Genomic DNA, 25,424 nt, shown 5'->3' with positions numbered 1-25,424 from the left:
GACTATCAGCAAGTGGTGTCTAACTACCTTCTCCTCCCAGGCTCTGTAAAATCCATCACACCACCCGGGGGTTTCCTTTTCTTCTTTGCCCAGGTGCAGCTAACAAGCCAGACACAACTGGCAACATCTGGGAGAACACACACAGATGTTTCTCATTGACATCATAACCTTCCCCAGCCTTCACCAGCACACGCCCACGCCCCAGGGTGGGTGCCCAGGTGGGAGACACACATTGGGTCCTCACAGTGTTCCCAAAGAGATGACCAAAGGTGAAGCTTTTTTTTTTTAGCTTAAGTTTCTTTCTTCCTTGAGATGTGCCACAAACCAGGGGGCTGATCTGGATCATACCATACACAGCTTCCCCAGGCTCCTACACCCACAACATCTCTGTTATGCACTAGTAAAGCCAATGTAAGTTCCCTCTGCCCAACTCTGTCTTGCTCTAATACAATCCTTCCCTGTTTCCACAGTTAACTCATTGTTTTCATTTTAAGAGGGGAAAATAACGAGATGGTGGGAACATTACTTCTGGCTAATGGAGACAGAGATCTGCAGTCTTTCACAGCTTACTTTTTCCAGTGTATCCTAGTCCTGATCCAAATATCATCATACTTATTTCAGTCCTGGACAAAATGTGGGACTGGACACAACACATTGGCCAAATTAAGACAGAAATAACTTGTAGCATTTTTCTACTTCACACTCTCTCTAACACCTCTTGCTGACACTAAATTTCTGGTCTGCAGATGCCCTGCTTCCCACAATACTGAATGTCCCAGCGCCTTCAACACAGCCTCCCTGAACACGTTAGTCCCAAATCTCGAGTGAAGGCAGGCTGCCCATCACCTCCCCTTCTGAAATCAAAACAGCTCTTTGAGAGCAATACTTTTGTGCACAAACCTAAATATGTGGAAAGGAAGGAGCAACACAAACAGCAGCAACCAGTCCCGAGGAGCAGAGCTGGCAGGAGCAATGCCAGCTGTCCTGTACAGGCTGCAGGCTGAGCAAAGTGCAAATCTGAGGGCAAAGAAGCAGGGCTGTAAGAGTTTGACTGCGCATTCTCCCCTTCTCTCATCCAAGGGGCACCTCCTGATGTATGAATCCACTCAGGCTGGCAACTTTTTGATTGTAACCATTAAGTTCCCCTGCTCCTTTTCAGCACAGGGTTATCCAGGTCACTGATTTCTCCTTCATCTCCCCAGCAAAAAAAAAAAAAAAAAAAAAGAAAAAAGAAAAAAAGCATCAGTGGTCAAGCTGACTCCTCAGGGAAGCTGAAGACAAGTGCTCAGGAGGTAAAAGCTGTCACCCTGCCTAAGGACTTTGCTAGAGGCTTATCTCCCACCTCTAGTGCTGGAAATATGAAGTGAGGCTGGTTTGCAATCAGAAGAATAAACAAGGGAAGGAAGTGAGCTTCTGCAGCCCCTTCGATGGTGCTGCAGAGTTTGGGTCCCTCTGACCTGCACTGATATCCAACTCCCAGGATTTCCACCCATCCACAGCCATCGCGAGAGGGCCCTTGCGAGATTCCCCACACTGCAAACACTGACAAGGAGACAAGGTTCCCTCTAGCCTGCATCGGCCAAAGGTTGGGCCGGGTGCAGGGCAGCTCTGCTGTAGCACAGCCAGGCCACCCTGATAAGGCTTTCGCTCACCCAGCCAGAGGTGCAGCACCCAGGGTGTCATTCACCCTCCTCCTCTCTCACTCACAAACACCCTCACATCACCTCCTGAGCAACATGGGAGCTTGTGTGGGGCCTCCAGTAGGGAATTTTGTCGAGCATCCCCCCAAACAGGACTGACTCCTAAAGAAATCTTCAATATTGAAAGCCAGGTTGGAGAACAAGGCAGAGCTGTGATCTGGTACCAGGTGTTTTCCCATCCTTGAACAACTGCCAAAGCAGGCTCTCTGCAATGAGGGATGATTATCCTATGCCTCCTGATAGCGAGGGATGCTACAGGACAGACAATTTCACATTCTAAATGGCTTTGCAAGTTGTTTCCTAAAGTGCAGGAAAACAATATAAAAATCAGATGAAAAGGTTGAGTCCTTTTTAATTAAAAATACCTTAATTTAAATCAAAGTCCCAAAAATCCAAGTAGAAAGAAATGGATCCTTCAGGGCAGTGCCCTTTTACTTGTTGCTCTGTTTACAAAACCAATTCCTTTTGGGGAGGCTGTCACAGGGAGCCTTCGCCCCAGCTGCTCTTCCCAGTGCTTTCTGATTTAGTTTCCATACAAGTGCCAGGAAGCATTCACCTGCCTGCCAAAGAACAAGCCTATGCTTGGGGAGCCAGCCCTGCCAGCCAGCCCAGCAGCTGCAGCTGGATGTGTCCCGCCAGCCTCACCCTGTCCAGGACTGTGGCACTGCACATCTAGAAAGCCCAGGTAATGCTGAAGATTGCACCTGAGAAAAGCTCTTGCACAAAAGCTCGTGGGTCCTTCTAAATTGAAAACTTAATGTGGTTACTCTGGCAAGATATAGTTAAGATTCAGTGTTGCTGGGGGATACCAAGGACATAGTTTCCAGCTCTTCCTTTTAGGGGTATCCAGAGACACTTGGTTCCTTCCTTTTCCCACTTCAGAACAGCCCAGGATTCACAAGAAAAAGCACAAAACATATTCTTGCTCTGCAATTCAATGAGAAAACTGTTCTCAGCCTGAAGTTTGCAAAAAAGGAAGGTTTTAAAGCAATACTGATTAGAAACTATGTCCCAAGTGAGGAAAAATACAATGGAAGTGTCCCACACCTGAACTCCACACGCAGTTTTGCTTTCAGCAGGACTCACTCCCATGTTATCTGTGTTTAGGACAATAAATCTCTCCTTGCTTTGCTCCTCCCCAACATTGTTTTTCCCCCTCTTCTGTTGCTCAGGCCACTGCTGCAATTCAAGACACCAACAAATGGTCAAAGGAGAGATGAAAGTGATAGCTAAGAAGAACTCTCAGATTATCATGACCACCCTCATGTTTTTAAAAGACAGAACAAAGATGAAATGAACAGATACAGATAGTACCAAACCCAGCAGTACTTTTTCAGCCAGAGATTTTGTTGACGTGAGGGCTGGGTCAATCTGGCCAGCAAATACCCAATACTCGACCAACAGCAGGAAAATAATTCAGTTGTAAAAAAACCTGAATTCATGGTGATGAATTTGTCCCAAATGTCTGTCACCTGTGAGCTTCTATACTCAGGTGAGCAAAGCCAAGCAGGCATGATGTTGCATGAAAGGGGAGAAAGAAACATATACAGCTTACATGTGTAGATTTATAAAGATGCACATGCCCTTTTTCAGAGGATGCTGTAAAGGAATCCAGTTCTATATTAAATTTCCCAAATATAAATCCATTATTTCTGAAGAATTTCAATTGCTCTGCATAGCTGAAAAATGTCCTCAAAAGTCTCCAAATCTGCTATTCCACCCTGAAGAAGGGAGGTGAAACATTCACAGGCTATCAGGCACATTGATATGATAAAGGACCACTAGTGACATGAACCAGAGGATAAAAATCATCACAATTTGCTATCAATGGCTGCTTTTCTTGGAATATGGTATTAAAAGGAAACAACTTCATTCCCACTATGAATTTGCATTAGAAATCCATAATAAAAATAAAGCTTAATATTATACAAATGGGTACAGCTCTCTATAGTGCTCTTGATGCAGATTAAGGTTAGACAGATTTTAGATGACAGTTATTTACTTCAGTCTAGCACCATGTATACACAAAAAGAATTTATTTTATAGCTGCAGATATTAGCCAGAAAAAAGAGATGAGAGGAAATCTTACAGTCTCACGTAAAATATAATTATGTCTGTTTTCTACTCCTTGGAAGGCAAACAAAGAGAAAAAAAATGAATCCGCTGCTAGCATTTAATGGGACTTGTCTAAATGATATCAAACAAATAACAACCAGCAGCAACTCACTAACACCTTCACTTCTATTTTTTTCACTGGGGAATTCCAGAAACATTAAGACCTTGTTGCCTTGAACACTTTCAGTCCTACAGAGCAGGATTAGGCCCATGCCTGAGTATGCTTCTTACTTTCAAGACCTTCAAAATATCAAGGAAAGAAAAATAAATCACACAGGCACTAATGCTTATTCTTTCCCTCCTGAAATGTTCGCCTTCCCCCCTGCTTCTCCCAAATCCTTATGCAATCACCACCAATCAGCCAGGAAACTGTTGCTCTTGAATTTTGCAAGTTAGCAAGTAAAATAATAAAACAATGTTTTAACTGTCAGAGATCCTGGCTCGCAAAGTGCACTTTGGTCATTTCCTTTAATAACTGTAGTTTAGTAGTAATGATTTATAATAGTTCATAATATTCTACTAACTGTACTATATTAATAATACTAATACTTTGCCCTTGCCTAGCATCTTCTGTCAGAAGATATCAAAGCGGCACGCTCCGCTGTGAGGGAGGTATCACTACTCCCGCGTTAGGGATCGGGAAACCACGACTCCAAGCCATGCCCGAGGTCAGGATTCCCGATCCCCAGCATAGCACGGCAGCCACCAAGTCTGCCTGCGCTTCTCCTGCCGCAATCCTCTGACAGCAGTCGAGTCTGATCGATGGGGCTGAAGATTTAATGTGATTCATTCCTTCTCGAAAAGCAAGGTTCGGCCAGTGGTTTGGGGGCCGTGGTTTTGATGGGAAATACTGAGCAAGGTGGGGGGGTTTCCCTGCAATTGTACAATAAGTACCGTCCTGCCAGCATCCAGGCACACAGGGCAAAAGAGGAGCGATAAATATTTACTGCGTCCGTGCCCATCTCTCCAGCAGGAGATGGATAAATATAACATTTCTGTGTTGCTCAGCACTCCGAAGACAGTGGCTACACCAGCTCCTGGGGAGTCCAAAAAAGAAGAGAGGGGGCATGAGGCGTCTCTGGCATGGCAGAGATGACATGAAGGCTGGCCGGATGGCAGCGGCTGCACGGGGAAACATTTTGGAGAAGAAAACAGCCCCAGCCCTCCCCCTCAAACGATCAATTAAAAGCCATCCTTCTGCCGAGAGCGGGCGAGGACAGCAAATGAGGGCTGCGAGGAGCAGCGCCCGGCCGGGGTCTGCATGACAATTGATGGGAAGGGGAGGCCGGGGGAGGCAGCCCTATCCCTCCTCTCACCATGGTGATTAGGTATTCCGAGTGCGCCAGATAGCCCCAAATAACAGAAAGAGAAATATAAACTGGAGACCGGCAGATCCAAGGGAGGCCAGATGGCCCCGCAGCCGGCAGGGGCTGCTCCCATCCAGCCCTTCCCCACTTTTAACTGTTCAAACATTTCTTTATCCCGACAAGACAATTAAGCTGAACAGCATGGAAAGGAGTCTCGGCAACAGTTTGCAGAGGGAGAGGGAAGGTTGTTGCCAGAAAAGCAGGAAAAGGAGATGATTGCTGCGTGCTCCAAGACCTCCATGCAGCACACTTTACTCCACAAGGATGGTGTGTATTTGGTGGAGCAACAGGGATGGATGCATGGCTGTCATCCCTGCTACTGCCCATCTGCCTGCCCAGCCCTTCCAAAATTCCACTGTTGCTTCTTCACTCCTACATCACACAGGGCACTGCACGACAGAAAGAAACATTCCACTCACTTTATTTAATTATTTCACAAGCGGAGTTAAACTTGTGATTTCCCATGATCGTGGCTGAATATGATTAGCAATAAAGCATCACTTCACATTAGACCTCAAATTTTACTAGCCTTGGAAGTGGTCCATCCCAGAGGGAAGAGTTGTGAGCAACGGATGTGCGGACATGTGCATTCCCCCTCCAATCCATTGTTCCGCCACAAAAAAAATAAAACCTTCTTCCCCCCAGCACATGTACATGGACACACACAGCTCTCTACATAGGTCATAACACAAATCCCAACACGGGTCTGAGCGGGTGGGTGACTGCACAGACAGCCCTCGATCTGATTTCCAAAGCACCACATTATTCAGGAATTCATGCTGTGGTCATCATAGCCCTGGTGTCCATCACCTGAAGTGTAATTTACATTTGATCAATAACAAACCAGTTGTTTCAAAAGGAAAACTAACTCCATGTGAGAGATGTTCTTTAAAACCCCAAAGTGTAACGAAGAGGTCACAAATACATCACACAACGTCTCCTGCAGACAAGAAATCAGTTGCAGCATAAACTATGTCCACAGTGAAATATGATTATCCAAAAAAAAAAAAAAAAAGTTATTATAATAATTTCTACTACCCTCAGCAGACCCAAAGGATGAGCAAGGATCCCAGCCTGCTCCCAACTCAAATGTTCATCTCCTGGGCACAGCAGGAGCTGGGCAAGGGCCACCAGCAGAAGCAAGAAAACTGAGACTTCGAGGGCCAGACTCAGGCCAGAGGATGGAAACTAAATCAGTGGCCAGGATGTAGAAGATCACCTTCATACCACTAGTCACAGACAACACGTGATGGAGACCAAGCAGCAGACAGTAATGGGAAACCATCTTCTGTGGTCCCAGGGAGGCTGGCAGCCTGGGCTGCCCCGCAGGGATGGCCTGGGTTGCCCTTCTGCTCTGACAAGGTCTTTGCCAGGAGGTCCCGGCTTTGGCACTGACCTCTGCCTGCCACTTTGTGGGAAAGCAATGCCACAGGAACTGGGTACTATGACTGAAGGACACTGAGACAGGTTTTATTAGAAGTGAAAAAACAGGAATCTTTTTTTTTCCTCTGATTTTAAGATAGGGCTATAGATCTCTTTGCAGAAAGGAACATGCCATTTATTTCCACTCCTTCTAGGAATCTCAATTATTGTACGCTTATTAAAGCAAACCCATAAAATATGTCTTCCAGTGCCTTTAACACATGCTTTACAAGAAGCTCCTAAACTCTAACAAATGGCATTATTTTTCTCAGTAAGCACCTAAGGGAATGGGCCCATCCAGTACAGGGTATGTCTGCTTATCCCTGGAAAGGCTCCACTTTTCCACATGTTCCCTGTATACTCCATCACTCTGGATGTCCAGAATACTCACATTTTACAGCAAAAGACAACTAGCCTAAATGCAGACATCTCAACTCAATTTGCTGATTAACAAGGAGTGCAGTCCCACCCAAAATCAACCCAAAGATGTTGTCCCTTTGTGGGATGCAGGGCATGGGTCCAAGCACTATCCTGCTTTAAAAGTAAGGAAAGGTTTATGCAAAGGGCCAAGCAACCTCTGCTGCATCGACATCTCTCTTACGGGGCCAGGTGCCAATCTGGAATACTCTGGAACGTATCACAAATACTTTTACTGAATGCTGCAAATTTCTTCCACTAGTGAAAGCAGGCTGAGACTTTCCTCCCATGCTGCAGAGAACTAAATAAGCACCTTCCAAAAACTCCTTGACGTGCAAATGTCTTACTTTGATTCTTGTTTTCTTGCAAAGTCTTCCAAGCAAAAACCTGCTTTTCAGGGAAATTAAAACTCAGTGATTACATGTTATTAAAAAAAAAAAAAAAAGGAGGGGAGAGAGTTTCTCTAGAAAATCACCATTTAAGCTATGAGGTGAAACAAGTATTTTAATGATCTATTCAAGAAAGGCTCCTGTACAGTGGAACAGAAGACTACACAGGGAAATCATAGTAATTCAGCTTCCACGTAACACAAACCCTTTCAGCAATCTGAAAAATACACCGATACGGTGAAGCTCTGCAAAGCTGAAAGGCACCCGTTAGACATGGGAAGGTGTTGCTGATCTAAGAAAATTTTACAATTTTTCCTTGCAGTCGTCGAAAACCCTAATTACATTTTTACCTTGAAGCTACAGCCACCTACCTGCTCCATAAGGAGCACAAGTAGGCATCTTTTACAGAGGGTTAGATATTACAATTACACAAGGAATCCACAAAACTCCTCAGAGACAAAAAACTCCTAAAGTACACATTTCTACAGAAAGTTCAAAAATATATCTGCAAATGCTAATGCAAAAGAAGATCACCATTCTATCTGCAAACTGCAATCTCTCGAGTTCTTCACTTCAGAAGTTTCTCTTTTCTGATGGTCAGCATCAAAGACCATTTGGATCCTCTAAAATCTCCACAACTTGTTCTCAGCCTTCAACAAACACACCCATATGTGTGTATACACACACAAATAAACTCGCTGTCTTAACGGAGCAAAGTTTCCATCGTGCAGTGTCTATATGCGATGGGAATAAGATACAGAGCCAACAGATGTATTTAGTGTACATCATCCTAGTAGTTACAGAAAAAATTTAATGTTGATGAAGTATCAGTGTCGCTGCATTTGCTCTGCTGTACTGTGCAGAAAAGCATCTCAAAGAAATTTAACATGGTAACAAAAACAATACAACAAAACACCTTCCACTTCTGCCCAAGTTTCCCAAGCTGCCTGCAAAGTTTTTCTTCTGCTTCCTTTCCCTGGCAAGTCCCCTGCCACGGCACTGGCAGCAGCACTAGCACTCGTTGTCAACCTCCCTGTGTCTCTGCAAAGCCCCGTCCGTCTGCTCCCAGACAGAGCGGACCCGCGTTCAGCACACGGTCTTGGCAAAGGCAAGGCATGGCGATGGATGTGGATGCGTCTGTCTGTCCACAGCTGTTCTCCATGTGGTCTAATTCATTTAACAGATTTACTTCTTTAAATGGGGTATCTGACAGGATTTTGCCAGCAAGATCCATAGCAGCTGCTGCGCTCTAAATTCATTTAGCCAGCGGACCCTCTCCTCGGCCGCTATCTCTCGCAGTACTCTTTAGAGCAAGCTTCATTTTCCCAGCCAGGTTATATCGATAACGGAAAGAGCATCAACAAAGATGTCTCTAAGCCTTGCCATCTCACCTGCCTCCCCCATGGATAATTATATTACCAGCCTCCACACATCCACATGCGCTCCCACCTATAGCCACTTTTCCTACAGACCCAAAAGGAGAGAGAGGAGATTCTGAACAATGAAAGGAGCTTACAGCACAAAAAGTAGCACGGTTGGGGGTGGATCAGAAGGAGAAGGGGAGAGACACAAGAGATCACACTGGTACAGCAAGAAATACACGACTCCTGCCATCAGTGGGAATTGTCCTACCCTCGCAAACGCCGACAATAAAAGACACACTTGCAGCATATTTCAAAACCAAAGAGCGATGGATTTAAAAGGCAGGTTGATTTTATGATGACTTTTATTGAAAAGGTACGCTGGGTTTAGGCAGATGTCTTTTAGCGTCGGTAAGTTAGCACAGTGCCTAATTCAAGGAGACAGCCTGAGGAAGCAGCGCCGACAGGGGAGAGAGAGCCACAATGTCTCTATTACTCTCCTTGGTATCATAAAGGGGAGAAGAAAAATCACATCTGAAAGGGAGAGGAAGCAACAGTGCAGCAGGTTTTTGTTTAAAAGAAAAAAGTAATAGTAAAAACAACAACAATAATAAAATTGTTTTCTATTAATAAAATTCAACAGAACAAAGGAGACCATGTGAAAAGCAAACCACTTGCTCCTTGATTACATATCTGGGTTTACAGGAAAACTCTAGTCATAAGTTAGCGTTCTTCCTTGGGGTACCACGCTCTGCTGCCCTCAGACCACTCCCCACTGTGGGTCACCTCCCAGCTCTGCAAACCTGGAATTCTGCCCTTCATGAAAACAGCTCTGCCCCTCTGTGTAGGCAACTTCACAAGGGACAAGCTGATGGGGAACAGGGAGTTACAGTCATGAACAAGTGGGACCAGGTTCCTTCAGTCCAATAACTGGCCTGATTTCCCAGCTCTTCTGAGCATATCACCTGTCAATGGGCACCAAAATGGGGGAAACACTCAGAGAAAGCGCATGATGCAACAACTTATTGAGTTGTAAAAACAATTTGTATTTGTCTTAAAGAAGGAGATCAGTGGCCAACAATATTCTAAAGTTAACCAGAGGAAAAGGTACTTTTGTCCTAAGTTGAGGCATGAGTCATGACAATCGGTAATGCATTTGCTCTAAAAATGGTGTTCATGAAGAAAAGGTCAGAAAGAAACACCTGAAGAAGCAGGGGGCACGTGCTTGCTGCAAGATTTGGGAAAGTTCCTGGCTACACATTCCAGCTGCATCCCTGTTTACACATATACATGTACCAGCACCTACAGCCTCACACTGGTGCATGGACAGCTTTCTGCAAGGTCAACATCACCTCTCCAGCTGTGTGCTGGAAGGCGAGTTACCTTCAAGTGCAGCTCACCTTAAAATCTGTCAATATCTTTTTGGAAGAACAAGGCAATATTGCATGGCTGAGCTCAGCAGGCAGGAAAGGCTGCTTTGCCTCTGCCTCCTGCAAGTCTCACAGCACTGCGGGGCAGTCACCTGTTGCGTACCTCAACAAGGCACAATTAAAGAACCACCAAGTCAACAGAGGTACTTACATCTGTCACTTCGGTCTTCGGGACTGGATGAGGTCTCACGGTCAGAAATGAGGCCAGAGACAGCAAATATCTTCTTCCCTGTATCATCAACTTTGAGGGAGCCAGGGGAGCTGGAGGGGAGCTGGGTGCCAAACTCATACTCCTTCCCATCAGTGTCCGAGAAGCGCAGATGGGGCGAGTCAGTGTCATGGCAGTTTTTCAGGCGCTTGGCCGGTGTAAAGGCTGACTGGTAGCTCTCCCGGTCTTCAGTGGATGCAAAGGGGCGGAAAGCCCCGACGCCGCTGTGGTTCAACATACTGATCGGGGTGCAGTCCAGGTTGGGGGGTGCAAACTGGGGGTGAAGGTGAAGCAAGGATGGAGGAAAGTCACGGTTTGCAAATGCTCCCGGCACCCCGCCTTGGCGGTGATACATGGAGGCAAAAGTATATGAGCCATTGGTAAAGGGAATGTGCACGTCCTTATCTGCTGACACAGGGACCCCAAAAGGCCTCGGCTGCTGGCAGGGAATGGAAGCATCACGGCTGGCTTCAGCAGTGGAAGCAAGAACCATCAGTGCTGGGGAGGCCAGTGGGTTGGGGAGATAGGGTGAGTTCTCCATCTTGAATGCTGCCCGGTGTAAGTCCATCGGAGTCTCTTTCCTCAGCAGGATCACAAGCAGAACGATCTTCCCCGGAAGGAAAGCAAAGCGATGCCTAGGGATGGAGCGGGGGAAATTACTGGAACATCATCACCCTCTGAACACTGCAAGGAAACAGAAAGGGAAAGAAAACACAACCAATTAGGTTTCTGCACTCGTTTCTCCGGGATGCTCCAGCAGCAGAGTGGCCACATGTGTTGCAAGCCACCGGCCGGAGATGTGCCACTGTTCTCATTCAAGAAAATCAATAGACAACTTCACACACTAGTGGAGTCAGCCCTGGCCCTCTAGGTTAAAGGATATCACCCAGTGCAGATGAATGAAAGGCAAACCAAGCATAATAATATGCAGATTTAATAATGCACTAATAAAAAATATTCAGTCTAAAATTAGCATAGTAACTCCAAATTATAAGTGGAATTTTATATGGCAAGTGGCATGTACACATAACCGCAATAAACTTAAGAAAACCCCAATTTACACAACCCTGCTATTTGCTTGGGGGCTGGGGGTGTAGAACCAACATTAAAGTATCCATAAAAGTATCCTTTGTACACAGTTACCCAAATCAAAGAGCACACATGGTTAGAACTGTACATGATGCTTGAGAGGCACGTAACTGACAGGTATTTTCTCTGGCTCTCACAGTACATATGGGTAGATGTGTGCTTGCACACACAGTACTCGATACCATCATACATATGTATGCACACCATTGGAATGTAGGAATGTGGCTCTCCCAGTGCGTTTGTGTAACACACAAACACCCACGCGTGCACACATGGTCCCTGTGAGCCAAAGGAGAAGAGACTTCCCCAGTAAAATGCCTGGCGTCTCTGACAATATTTTAGATCATAATGGGTGCTTCTGCCATCTGATCTCTGCAAGCGTCTGCCTTTCGGGTCGGGGACAAGAGAGGATGAATCAGTAATTTTAGTTCCTAATGCACTCACTCTTAAGTAGATTTGTAAACTGCCCTGGATGTGCCATTAACATTTAGAGGAAAATGTTAACAAAATTTCTGCCTCGCATCTTGCTAAGCCTCCCAGGTTGGCTGCAACCACCCACCCAGCCACAACCCGCTCCCAGGGTGAAAGAAGGGAAAATCCTTCTTTCTCTATCTCCCTCAGTTTGCAGTGCCTTTTTGTGTTGTTATTTTCTCCCCCAATCAATCTCATGCCTTTTCTTTTAAGCTTCCGCCGCCTGCCATTCAGGCCCCACAACCCAGCTTAAAATACAAGGACTGTAACTTTGAAACAATATACCAGCCGCTGGAGCTCAAAGGGCTAGAAAAATCATATAATAATAAAAAGCTGTTACAAATTGTGCCTCTTAAATCCAGAGGGTCAAACATCTCAAATAAAACTTAGTGAAAGAGTGTCTCCCTAATGGAGTGCCTTTTGTACTCCATGAATGAGGGAGCCTAGGTTAACAAAGTGTATGAAATCCAGTCTGGGGCTTTAATGCAGTTCAGTGATAGCATTTCCTCTCTCCCATCCTGTACCCAGCCGCTCCACTGACTGTTATGAATTGTGAAGATGAGTGGACATCATCTCTCTGCTTCCTCATTTGGCACTCATCCTTACAGACATCATTGCTAAATTACCAGATTATGTATCTCGCATTAACGGATTTGCTCTCTTCCAAATTTTAAATAACTTTCTCGTTGAGTTCTTGCCACAGACAGCGAGGGGGAGAGGAAGAGTGAGGGATGCCAAGGGCAGCCTGGTCAGCACTGCAGTCCTGGGTACACTCGCTCTGCTGCTTCACATGAGACTGATCAAAATCTGGAGGTCAGAAAACTGCATCCACTGGCAAATTCAGAGTTTTTGGGAGCTTATATTACCATGCAAATATATATATATATTACCATGTAAAAAAAAAAAAAAATATATATATACATATATACATATACATATACACACGATTATATATTCAAAGAGATGCATGCAAATAAGCCACTGTTCTTAGAAATAAACGATCATTCACATGGAAGCAAAACTGAGCAATCACAGAAAAACACAGATTTCCAGGGGAAAAAAAAAGGCAACCACCTCTGCGTGCTTTTCTATTTTTACTTGTGCTTTCACACCATTACGTTAAATGTATTTCATAAATTAGTAATCTGGCCGCAACACTTGACACTCCTGTAGGATACTGTGAATCACTATGGCCGTTTATTCGTTTGCAAACTTCATTACACCAGGAATAAATCAACACTTTACAATACCTCAGCCAGCCAAATTTAAATTTTTTTCAGCTCCCACTTCCTTTTTCGTTCTCTCCTGCTCCCTTCTCACCCAGCACCTCCCCACCCCCCAGCAACATGGACAGATTAGGCTGCGGCGGACCAGTCATTATGAAAATCTATCGTTAATACACTCCCAATGTCAAAATGTCATAGATTTAAATACAGAACCCAAAAATAAGAAAACTAACTGACCTCCTTAATTAAAAAAATATGGATTGCAGGATAATCAGCTGGAGGGAACATTTGGGTGCTGGGAAGGCAGTGGGCACAGGTGGAGTGAGGAGCTGCTACTTTTCTGCCTCTATGCTGATTTTTTTTAATTTAGCACCTCGCGCAAATCCAGATTAAAATAACTCCAGCTATTGATCTGAGCAGTGGAATTGACATTAATTTTAGTTCACTTCTCACTTTGCAAAGGGATCAATAGGAAGTAATAACAGCTGACATCCCCGCTGAAAGGAGGAGAAAAGACGGGCTAGAGACAGAAATCGAAAAGCAACCAAATAAATCAGCAGCTACTTTTCCACGGCATCAGACAAACTCCAAACAGATTGCAAAAAGTCTTTGTTGAATTAACTAAACAAGGAGTAGCAGGAGGGAGGGTGGACATCAATCTAGGAAACTATATAAACTGTCTACCAAGTATGAAGGTTAGATGGACATACTGAAAACTAACTCTGATTTTTTTAGTATTTTTTTTTATGGCTACCAATATGCATACTTATTGGCTCTTAGAGCTACCCTGTTTGAGGTATACACAAATTACCTGTGTAATCGTGGAGGTTCCTAATAACGAGGCTAAACATGCCACAACCAAGGCAAATTGTATCAAGAGCCTTTAGCTCTGAACCATAAAAAAAATCTCTCACCAAGAAACAAGTAATAATCAGTTCTCACTGGCTTAGTTTTGAATCCTCTGCTTACAAAGGTTGTGGCACGGTGCTGCATAAGTTAAAAGGAAAGTCTGATAAAAGTAGGAGAAGCCATGACAGAGCTGCATTTATCAGGCATCACAAACACCCACCAAGTGGAGAAAACAGCAGTGACCACTGGTTATAAGTGTAAAACCCACTTGCTAATCAGCCTGCAAAGAAACGCGCTCATATGCAAGCGCATGCACACCCCATACACAGCCACCAGATCTGCAAATCTTTTACTAAATGTTACTCAGAGTTCCTATTACTAAATCACCTCTCTGCTATCGATTAAAATAAATAAAACACACCACTCTGGTTTCTACAACAGGTTGCATTTTTGTGGTCTCTCAACCATTTCCAAATGCTAGAGATTAAAGTAATGGGGCAAATTAACGTCTTTCTCCCTCCAGGAAAAAAAAAAAAAAGAAAAGTTTTCTTGGGGAAAAAAATTAATTAACAAGCTATAGGGGAGGAAAAAAGATTAAAACATTAGGAAATCCAAGAAAATTGACGATGCATGTAAATTAGGAAATACCCAGGAAAAAAAATTCCCAGTATCCATTTACATTAAAAAGTTTTTCCCCATAAATGTCAAGTAGGAATTCAGAAATATGCTCTGCGCAGAAAAGCCAAAGATTATAAAACAAAATAATGCCAGCTGTTTGGGGATTTAAGTGCTCAAATGGATTATATATTTGAACCAAACTGGATTTCCTTATAATAAATAAAACAAATGCAAGCTAGAAAGCCAACAAAGGAGAGCTCTCATCACTGGATTAAGATACAAAGGAAAAACAGTTAATTTTTTTTCCAACGCGTGAAATATGCCAACTGCAGCCGCACACACGGACAGCTGCCGTGGAAACCGGTTTAAGGGGGAAAGGAAAAAAATTAGGAGCGCTGTGAGCGGAGGAGGCGGCGGCGGGGCCGGGCGGTGTGGCTCCGGTCCCGGTCCCGGTCCCGGTCCCGGTCCCGGCTCTGGACTGCGCCCCGCTTCTGTTTGGCTGTAAACTTCTTCTTCAAAAATTATAGAGAAAAAAAAATTAAAACCCTTTTTATTTTAATTTATTTTTTAGGAAAAAAAACGCGGGGAAAAGCCCCCAGGCCTGGAGGGCGCTCCCGCGGCGGCGGCTGCCGGAGGGAGGAAGCGCCGGGGTTTGGGAAGAGGAAAACGGCGAAAGAAGAAAAAAAATCCCAACCCACAGCCTACCCATGTGTTTGGTGCCGCTTCGCCCCCGGCCCGCATTCCCGGCCCCGCTCCCGACTTGGCGAAATCCGAACGAAAACCGCGGGCGGCGTCACTGCGGGGGCAGCCCCGCTCCGCCGGGCAGCGAGGGCGGCGGGCGCGCCCCGGCCCCGGGCACCGGCCCCTCACAGCCCCTCACGGCCCCTCACGCCCCCCGCGGGCGGCCAAGCGGGCTGGCACCCGCCCGCCGCCCCCGGGTTTTCTCTCCCGCCCGAGGAGATTGTTCAATAAACCCAAATAAAATAAAATCCGTCGGGGGTGAGCCCCGGGCTGGAGCCTACCAACATCGCCAAGCCCCGCCGCTCCGCGCTCCCCGCCGGCGCACTAAACAGGTGTTTGGCGGGGCCGGGGCTGAGGGCCCGGCCCGACCCGGCCCGGTTCGGCTCGGCTCGCTCCCGCCCGGCCCCGCGGGTCCCGCCGGGAAGCGGCGATCGGGACGTAGCCGGGCCGCTCCTCTCTTGCCGCCTCGGGAATTATTCACTCCCGGGGAGGGCAGCGGGAGGGGGCACCGCCAGCCCTGTCCGTACAGCCCGTTAAGTCGCCTTTCCACCCCTCCACTTTTTCTTCCTTTTTAAAACCCGAGTTACAAAGATCATCAAACGCGAAGATGCCCAGAGTTGTTTGGATTTATTGCAACAATCACTTACCATACACATTTCCTGTGTGGAAGGATAAGCATTCAATACAACTCTTTAAGTAGACAGTTCCTAATGATTTCATTGTGGTCAACCAGATGGTTTTTATGTATTTACATCTGAAGGTGAAGAATTATTTTCCATGCTTCCAACCTATTTACAGACTTCCCTGGTCTAGAGCTGGGGTTGTTGGTTAAAAGAAAGAAAATCCTGCAATTTCTCGATCGCATCGCTGGATGATCCAGAAAGTTTTCTAAAGAACCTAAAGCAAAAACGGGGATAATTCCTTTCACCTCTTCTGGCTTTCCAAGCTACGCCATTCATATGTGGAGTAATTTTAGCTCATTCGTTGAATAACGCTGCCAATTTAAAACGCCTCTCTACCTTTGTTTTATCTGCAATAATAAAACCAGAACAACACCGCATGTGAGATCCAGGCACTTGGTTCCTACCTGGAAGCAGCCAGGGGCAAGGGCGGCAATCTTTTAGAGATGAAGGACCCGAAGAGGGGCGAAGATGTTGGACAAACTTCAGCCGCGTCCAAAATTAAGCTAAGTGCGACTTAACAACGAGTGGTCAAAAAAAAAAAAAAAAAAAAAAAAAAATTTATCGGTCTTTGAGCGGGGATCGCGCATTTTGGGGACGGCTTAAAACTAAAGTTTACCCGGGGACTGCGCGATCGCAAAAATGAAAGCTTCGGAGTAAATAAAATTACTGTCTGGGCAGTGTTGCTTGAACGCACAGAAACCCTGGCGAGTGTTTTGGATTTTGGTTGGGTTTTGTATTTTGTATTTTTTCCCCCGATACTTTTATTGCAAAATAAAAGACTAAGTTTGTACGTTTTAAAGGGAAAAAAAACCCACAAACAAAAAAAAAAAAAAAATCCCAAACCAACAAACCCCTGGGTGGGTACGTGCGTGGATCTGTTTATTTCCTTTGAAAAAAGTTTTTGTTTTGCAGCTGCTGTGAAATGAAATTGTCGCTGCCCAGAGCGACCGCGGAGAGAGCAAGCACCGGGAGCAGCGGAGGGAAGCGAGGAAATAACTGCCTGGCTTGCCCCACCGAAAAATACGGAAGAAAAAAGAAAAGGAGGGGGAAAAAAGAGTTTAAAAAATGCTATATATCTGGGAGCGAGGGATCTGTGCCGGTCTCCGGGTCCGGCCGGGCTTCCCCTCTCCGTGCCCGGGTCCCCAGCCGGGCTGCCGCGGCGGTCCCCGGCACCTGATCCCCCTGGTGGCTACCGGTCCCCCTCGGAAAGCCACCGGGGGGGGAGGATCCGGGCAGCTCGGGGCTCGCCGAGGGTGCGGGGGGGGCCCCTTTTATCTGCCTTTCCCCTCGGCATTACCATGCCGATCCCCACCCACCCGGCCCTCCCCGCGGCCGGCGCGGCTCCCAGCCGCCGCCGAGCTGCCCGGCTTCCCAGGCGCTGGGGAGGGAGAAGGAGGAAGAGGGAAAGGGCGCGGGGGCTGGGATAGAGGTGGGGGGGGGGTTGAAACTTGCCCTGCAAAGTTTGCGTGTGGCCGGGCGGGCGCGGTGGCCGGTACTCACGGTGCGGCTGGCGGCGGGCGCTGCGCGGAGCTGGCGGCGTGCGGGGAGCGGGGCAGTCCCGGGCGTGCTGGCCCCGCTGCCCGCCCGCCGCTCGCATGAAGCAGCGCGGGAGGCGGCGGGGGTGCGAGGGAAGGAGCAGTGCTGCCTCTCAGTGCCGGCTCTCATCAGTGAATGAGCCTCCACTCTCCGAGGGGCTCCCGCCGCACACACACACGCACACACGCGCGCACACACACACACGCACACATACACTCTCACACACACGGAGCCGGGATGAGCACTGCATACATTAGGGCACTCGGGCAGTATGGGAAATGCAGTCCAGGACCGGCGCCCACCCGCCGGCTGCCCGCCAGCCCTGGCCCCCGGAGTTGCCCAAACGGGGCGTCGAGAGCTGCTCCTCTCCCAGAGGCGCCGCTTCTCCTCCCAGCCCCGCCGTGCTGGCTTCGCCCACCCGCCTGGCATCGGTTGTATTTTCCATCGTGCAGCTCCCTCCCAAATTGCAGCGGGACGCTGCTGGGCCCCCTGAGCGGCAGCTTCCCCGCTTCGGGGCAGCCCCGTACCCTTCCTGCCCTGAGGCAGCAGACTCCCCTCGGGATGCCCATGGGGACACAGCCTTCCCTTCACGTACCCTGCGGCATCTTCTGGCATGGGATGGGCATGATTTCCAGGGGTGGTCATCATCCCCAAACTTGCCTTAGACATCCACAGCAGAGCCAGAGAGCAAATTAGGGACTTAACACTCCTAGTGTTTCCCAACTGCGGCACGCATGCACGGCACTCACACTGCTATTTTAATGTTTCCTGGATGCATGTCGCAGCTCTGCACAAACCCTTCTGCACACACGCTCCACCTCAGCCACAGGCAACTTCCCTGCCAATCCTAGGAGTGTCCAGAGCAAAAAATGCCTGTCATAGGAAATGGAAGAGCCAGTTTTAGATGGGGACTCAAAAGAAACACTTGTCTCGTTGTTTCTTGTGAAGTACACCAAACATTGGTCCAAGAGACTTATTTATTTAGCTCAAGAGCAAAATGTTTTGTGTTTTTTTTTCTTCAACTGCTAAATAATTTCAAGTTGTTCTTAAAAATAATATGGGCAGCATTTTATGGCTCTTCTCTAACTCTGCACTGGCATTCTCAAAATACGATTGTGCTATGTGACATACACTGAATAAAGAAGTCCTGTCTGTCAGCATCATCAACCACTTGGGCTGTATTCTGTGTATGACAGCAAGAGGGATCACATGCTTGTGTCATCCAACAACTTTTGTGTAAGCAGTGACTCATCACTAAAGTATATGGGCTGGCTTTACCTGTTACTCCAGCATCACTAATGTACCAGCCCCTATAAAAACGTCCACAGGCACAACATGAAGTGTGTCCTCAGGCCTTAACTGGGCGCAGACCGTGATGGTTTGCTTCTTGCTGCACTGAAACTCACCCATCTTTCCTGTGGCATTTTAGAGACAGGTCTTACACACAGTGCTTGCATGACTTTTGAATTATAAAATCTTTGGAAATGTTATTAATAATAATAATAAAAATAACAGTGACAACAATAAAGAACTTCCTTATTTTCACACTTAAATTTCAAAATAAAACAATGTGGATTTCAAGCTTCTGAACTCAGGAAGAAAGCACTTGGGTGAAGGATCTTCATGTACTTTCTTGACACAAGCACCAGAAGCCCTGTTCCCTGCTCTTGCCTGCAGCTCAGCCACTCAGAGGCTGATGATACCCACCAAAAAGAGCCTGCTTCCCTTCAATGCATCTGCTCCACTGTTGCATTCCTGCACACCATTTGCAAGAGCAAGGAGGATGGCAAAGCAGACAGCAAGTGCTGCCTTCTCCCATGGATCAGCCATGGCACAATGGTAAATGTGGGCTCAGATTCCAGAACTCCTTTTTTGCTTTGCGTAAAAACTGGCATTTGGATAGTCCAGGTAAAAATCTCTCACAAAAGGGAGCAAACAGTATGGTACATGTATTTTGCTCATCAATAACACCTTGTAGTTACCCTCTGATTGACCAAAGTTACAAATTTTTTGCACTGGTGATTTCAAACACCTCCCTGGATACAGCTACCCCACAGGCCGTGCACAGAGACGTGTCTCAACACCTGAGTCCTGCCATTTTGTCTGGGGACCCTGAATTACTTGGCACCACACACATTTCCAAGGCACTCATCCTGCAGCATGCTTCTCACCAAAAGCATCAACAGTTCAGGACTTCAGTAAATATTCCACAGGGTAGTGTAGATGAGCCACATTTTAAATAACATCAGAGTTTGACACACTTCAGGAAGACACATTAAAAACCATCCCTTATCTCCTAGGGATCCTGGAGAAAACATTCAGTCACAGCCCAGCTTGTGCTGCAGCTTCACCATCAAAATTACAGAATTCCAGGAGAAAGAAAGTGCTCTTATTATAAAGCTGTATTTTCAGTACTTACAACATCATGAAAAATGATCCCTCAGATTTAAACTTCTTTCTTTTGTTCTTAGCCAAAAAGCTCTTTTTTTTTTTTTTTACTCTTTCAGTTTCTTAGTATGGAAAAAGGGATCTGAATCCTGCGCCAGTGTCCAATTTACGCTAGCTGAGAACCAAGCTCCGTGTTTTGAGGCTTGGAAAAAAAAGAGGCAGCTTTATTTAACTTTATGTTACTGCATTGTCACACACACACTTAATACAGCTTGGATTCAGGGAACAAATCTGGCATTTAGCTAGCTTCTGTGAGCAATGTCTTCAGAGGAAAATAAGAAGATACACTCAAGTTATTTATATTTGTAATTACCATTAATCTGTATTACTAATGAGGATTTTGATCCTGAAAATGGATCCATAAACATGGATTCCTGCACCACTGTGGAGCTGTGATATGCACAGAGGCCCATAGGAAAATTTTCCACTGAAATATATATGCTACACTGATTACTTGGACCTTAAAATAACTTTGAACATCTGATTTAACTTTTACTGTAAGAGTAATCATCTCTAAGAGTAATAGGGTACACCTCCAGTTGTGGGGTTTTTTTTCACTTAATATTAAAACAAAATTTGAGATTATTACAGGCTCTCACAGTGCTGTCCCCTCCCATTGCAAACACTGTTCTAAATACTGAAGTCTAAATTAATATTTACAATTCTGAACCTACAGGGTTGATTGGATGCACTTAACTTTATGCATACAGATTTCAGTAGGATTACTAATAATACATAAAGTCAAGTACACATGTAAATTCTACCATGAACAGTGCCTTGACTGGAGTCTGCTGTATTCCTACAGTACCAATGTGCATTCTTAAAACAAGAGACCCCCTCACCCATCATTATCTCCTCTAGCTGCTGCTGTATAAAATAAGATTGAGAAATGCGATGAACTGTAGCAGCAGCTGCAGGAAGCAAGGAGCAGACTGTGTTGCATGTGTACCTGCAGCACATTGGGATCCTATGACAGGGAACTGCGTTTGTTGGGAGCTGCCCTGTTGTGTGCCCTATTCGGTCCCCCAAAAAGTGACACCTCAAGAAAGTGCTGAAATTCTCCAGTTGTGGAACTACGTCCTGAAGTCACTGGCACCATCACCACCTACAGCTAGACCCAGATCATTCCTTGCATCCCTTCATCTGCAGTACGGGTGGAAGGTGGAAAGATGGCAAACGAATTACTTAACTAATTAAAACTAAACTTTTCCTCGCAATCAGTCTCGGAGGCGGCAGTCGCTCCCAGCGGGGTGTGGGTGGCTAGCTGCCGTGTGTAATGTCCATGCCCTCTGCTGGCTACAGCCAGCGCGTCTCAGCTGCGTGCCACCGCCACCCTGCCCTTGCCGCTGCGACAGCGGCCACTCCGGGGAGGAGGTGCTGGCCGGGGCTGCCAGTGCCAGCAGTCCCTGCTGTCCAAATGATTTTATCCCCTGGTTTTGTCAGAGCTGGGGCCCTGGTTTAAGCATCCCTAAGCTGGTGGCTACACTCCAGGAGGACAGGAGCTTGGAAGCTCTGCACTTAGCCATGTCTCACTCTGATGCTATTAGCAAGGACATCTGAGATGAAGATTGACCTATGAGTTTGGGAGCATTATTCTGGTCTTAGCAGCTGATCTGGGCTTTACTCTAGTGGTTGGTGTAAGGATTGTCCCAGAGCTCAGGAGAGCTAATATGGGATCTCTTCATCTTCTGAGCCATCTGTGGCTGCCCTCTGCCAGAGCCCTCTCTCTTCATAGGAAGAATCTGGCAGAGGCAGGGCTGAAATCATACTATCTGCCAGAAAGTTGAAATTTAGAGCTGGCACACTCTCAGTGACTAGTCTTCCCAGAATGAGAAAACAGTCCTTTAAATGACTTGTTGACTCATATGACTAGTAGTAAGAAAATTTTCTTCAGCCTACAAAAATTTTCTATGGCTGAGAGATAAACTAATTTACTTGTTCTTCTTAATCATAATCATCATCACCATTGTCATTATCAGCATCACTATCTTCACCATCACCTAGATCTCTTCCAAAGTCTGCTGACTAACACAGAAGAACCTCTTGTTTTTGCTTTTCATAACACGCTGCAAGATCCCAGTATAATTTTAAACTTTTCTCATCACCGAATCTCTCCAGTGGAATGGAGACCACGCCTGGGATTTCACAAACAAGTACGATGTATTCTTTATATATCATTGTCCTGCAGTATCATTTCCTATACAACCTTCCCCTTGGAAAATTCCTTCTCCAAAAAAGAGGTTGTACACTGGATGGCAGATGTCAGACAAGTTACTGTATCAACTGTTTGACTGCTCTTATGTGAACATCAACCACATTATCATTTCTACAGCTGAAGCCTAACATAGCTGGAGCCCTAAAAGAGGCACTTCTGGGAGATGGGCTCCTGAGGAAAGTTCTCTCCAAAACTCTAGTAGCCACAGTGTGTGATTTGAGCACATGCATGCATGCAAAAACACCCTTTTCTATCAACTGTTTCTAAAATTTGATTACAGCACTGGACACTTGTTTTCTGTACAAGCATCCACTCTTTTTTTCAGGGTTTTTTTTAAATCTGTCTCTGAGCAATATCCTGTAGCTAGGAGTTCCACAGGCTAATGGTGTGGAAAAATATTTCCCTGTGAGAAGAGCTACACCTGTCCAACCCCCCTTCTGTGCACCATCCATCACACTGACAGCATAGGTAACTTGCCCGGGATCATGTCAAAGCGTGAAATAGCTATAAAGGCAACGCATATGTGTTTGTCATTTTTATCATTAATGGGATCAAGCAAACTAAGGCAGAGCTATTGAACTGTGCCACAGAAGCCGGGGAAGCTGGAGCCATGTCTGAGAGCAGTTCAGAGTGGTGGCTCCTGCTTTGGCCCACGGAAAGTGTAGAGGGTGAGCAACACTTTGATCTTCTTATTTATTTGTGTTTGCTGTGACTGTACTTCAGGAAAAATGTTGGGTTCGTTTTTGGGGCCCAAACAAGCTGCATAGCCTGGGGCAGGGGAGCTCTACCTCCACAGCCTGGACCTGTGGCTCCAGGCTCCTCCTCCTCCTTTCCCAGTTCAGCAGGGAAGCCCAATTCAGCAGAGGATGGGAAAAAATACCCACCTCCCCTTTTAGCCAGGCAAGCAAACCTGAGCAGGACAGATCTAGTGAGCTTTTAAGGCAGCTCTCTGGTGTGATTAGTTAGAGCTTAACATGAGATAAAATCAATTGGAAACTTGTGTGAGTTAGGGCTGCTCTCATCAGTCAGAGTTTGCAGCAGCCAAGTGCAGCATGATTGTTATTAATATCTACTACAGATGTATAAGCTGAAATGGGGCTTTACAGTAAAAAGGAAGACGAGTTGCTCTTTCCCAAGAACATACAGATTGTGTGTGTAATTCAGGGCCGTGCTGAGCACCCTGCACATCTGTAGTAGTGGGAACTGCCTGCTCTTAGGAGAAAATACACTGGTATCTTATATGCACGTGCATTTTCTCATGATACTGCATAACACACAAGGTTGTTGTTTAGGAGTTTAAAGTCCTGAGTATTGCGATGTTCGTAGTCCATCCCAGTAGCTGCATTAGATGTGAGGCAGCCCACACACCATGGGTGACTTCAATCCTATGCTTTGTGCCTGCCTTCTTTCAAAGGAAAAATGCTTTCTGCCAATGCAGTAAGTAATTCTGTATAAGGCTGGACCTCAGCATCAGCTGTAGTGCTCACTGCTGTGACTGCTGTGATAATTCCCATGCTGTCACATGAATGGGATTGCACCATAAACTCACACACCTCAGCTGTGCTGATGGCCAAGCCTACATAATGGCCCAATGCATTGGTGCTAATGATCCAGTGTTTATGGTGGCCCACAGCACCGTTGTCATGCCAACGAGATAGTATTCCTCTCTAGAAAAAACAATAATAACCAAATAAATAAATACTTTCTTTCTCTAGACTGATCTGTCTGTTTAATAGAAGTTGGAGATTAAAGCTGAAGGGAGAAAAATCCCGGCTAAAATACAAACCAGTCTCTGTTTAGATGAGAGCAGAGCAAAACATCTTTATCCCTCTCCATCCCCTCTGTGCTGTGCAGAACACTCTGTGCAAAGCTTTCTCTCCAGCAAAGCAAACCCCGCCTGTGGCAGGACAGGGGAGCAGGAATTTCTACCCAACCAGTCCCTCTCTGGGGATTTGGGTCAGGCTCAGGACTTCCATGCTGAGCTCCCGTATCCTTGTCTCATAGCAGTGTGGCCCTATCGGGGACATGGCACGAGGAAAGCCCATCCCTATGGCTGCCACACTGCCCATGACACCCAGCCTGCCTAACCTGCCTTCCACTCCTCCCCAGCACATGCGGTGCCTCAGCTCTGAAGCAGAGTCAGAGTACTTGCAGTAGGAAGGGTGGTGCTACAGACCCAGCAGAGCATTGCTCCTCAGGAACATCCCTTCCCTCTCTGAGAGGCTGGTGTGCTTCAGAGCTTTAGCTCTTCCTTACCTCAGTCATCAAACCTGGCTCCAGTGCCCATTTTCACAATCTCTTCTTAAAATTTTGGATTTTTTTAAAATTTTTATTTCATACAGAAATAAACTCCTGCTGCTAAATTCCAGGACTGGTGCCTGGCTCTCACTATTCCCCTCCCAGGAAATTATCCATCTTCCTCTGAGAAATATCTGTCTTTCTACCAGACTTTCTCACAAGCCACTTTTCACATACATTTCCCATTCTGTTTTCTTGCTCGTCTCTTGTCCTTTAATCCAGCTCACATTACTCTAGCAGTAAATTATTTAAAGCAGGCAAATACGTGCAACAAGCCAGCTTTCTGTCAGACACGAGCCTGTTCAGAAACTGATACACTCAAAATTTCTTTATCTTGGCCCAGCTTTATCTTGAGCTAGCCTTTTCTGCCATCCAGTTCAAATGCCTCATATCCCATCACACAGTCCCCGTGCCCTACATATCATGGCCCTTCAGATTCCTGCCTTGATTGTTGGAGGAACATCTTATTGCTTCTGCAGTTTTCCTGTAGACTCAATACCTCCATGGGAGGTAGAACTTACTGTAATTCAGAAAATTATTCAGATAACAAGAATAGCTTGGATTTTAAGAGCAAATAACAACAATTAAACTTGGAAGAGGCATATGCCCTTACAGTACAGGTGGGACCAGCAGCTGGTGTGAAGAGGAAACTGGTACAGGGAATGTCTTGTCCTGCCAATGTAGTTTTCCCTTGCAAAATTTCTTGCATGGCTGCTGTGCCCTCTGGCACAGGGGTAAGAAGACATGGATTAGGTGAGCTCTAGGTCTGGTCCATCTCCACACTACTGCATTTTTTACTCTATTCAAAATTCAAAAATGTGATGGCAACACCCCAAATTGG

The 25,424-nt window shown here is 46.1% G+C and overlaps 2 protein-coding genes across 8 annotated transcripts in view; one reads left to right on the top strand and one right to left on the bottom strand.

Annotated features, from left to right (window-relative positions):
- Positions 1 to 11,078, bottom strand: part of RNF220 (ring finger protein 220) — a 226,962-nt gene extending 215,884 nt beyond the window's left edge. Inside the window, exon 1 of one of the 7 annotated variants that reach the window (XM_068199108.1) lies at positions 10,353 to 11,078. In XM_068199108.1, the coding sequence (XP_068055209.1) occupies positions 10,353 to 10,977 (625 nt within the window). In that variant the 5' untranslated portion in view covers positions 10,978 to 11,078. The remainder of the gene's footprint in view (positions 1 to 10,352) is intronic. The other 6 variants (XM_068199109.1, XM_068199110.1, XM_068199111.1 and 3 more) reach the window with 6 other exon arrangements.
- The window catches only part of KIF2C (kinesin family member 2C), a 425,302-nt gene that overhangs the window by 238,394 nt on the left and 161,484 nt on the right, over positions 1 to 25,424 (top strand). The window lies entirely within an intron of this gene.

This window comes from Anomalospiza imberbis, chromosome 9 (assembly GCF_031753505.1).
Source record: "Anomalospiza imberbis isolate Cuckoo-Finch-1a 21T00152 chromosome 9, ASM3175350v1, whole genome shotgun sequence".
NCBI lineage: Eukaryota > Metazoa > Chordata > Aves > Passeriformes > Viduidae > Anomalospiza > Anomalospiza imberbis.
The sequence above is the reverse complement of the archived record's forward strand: the minus strand, read 5'-3'. Positions and strand labels throughout refer to the sequence as shown.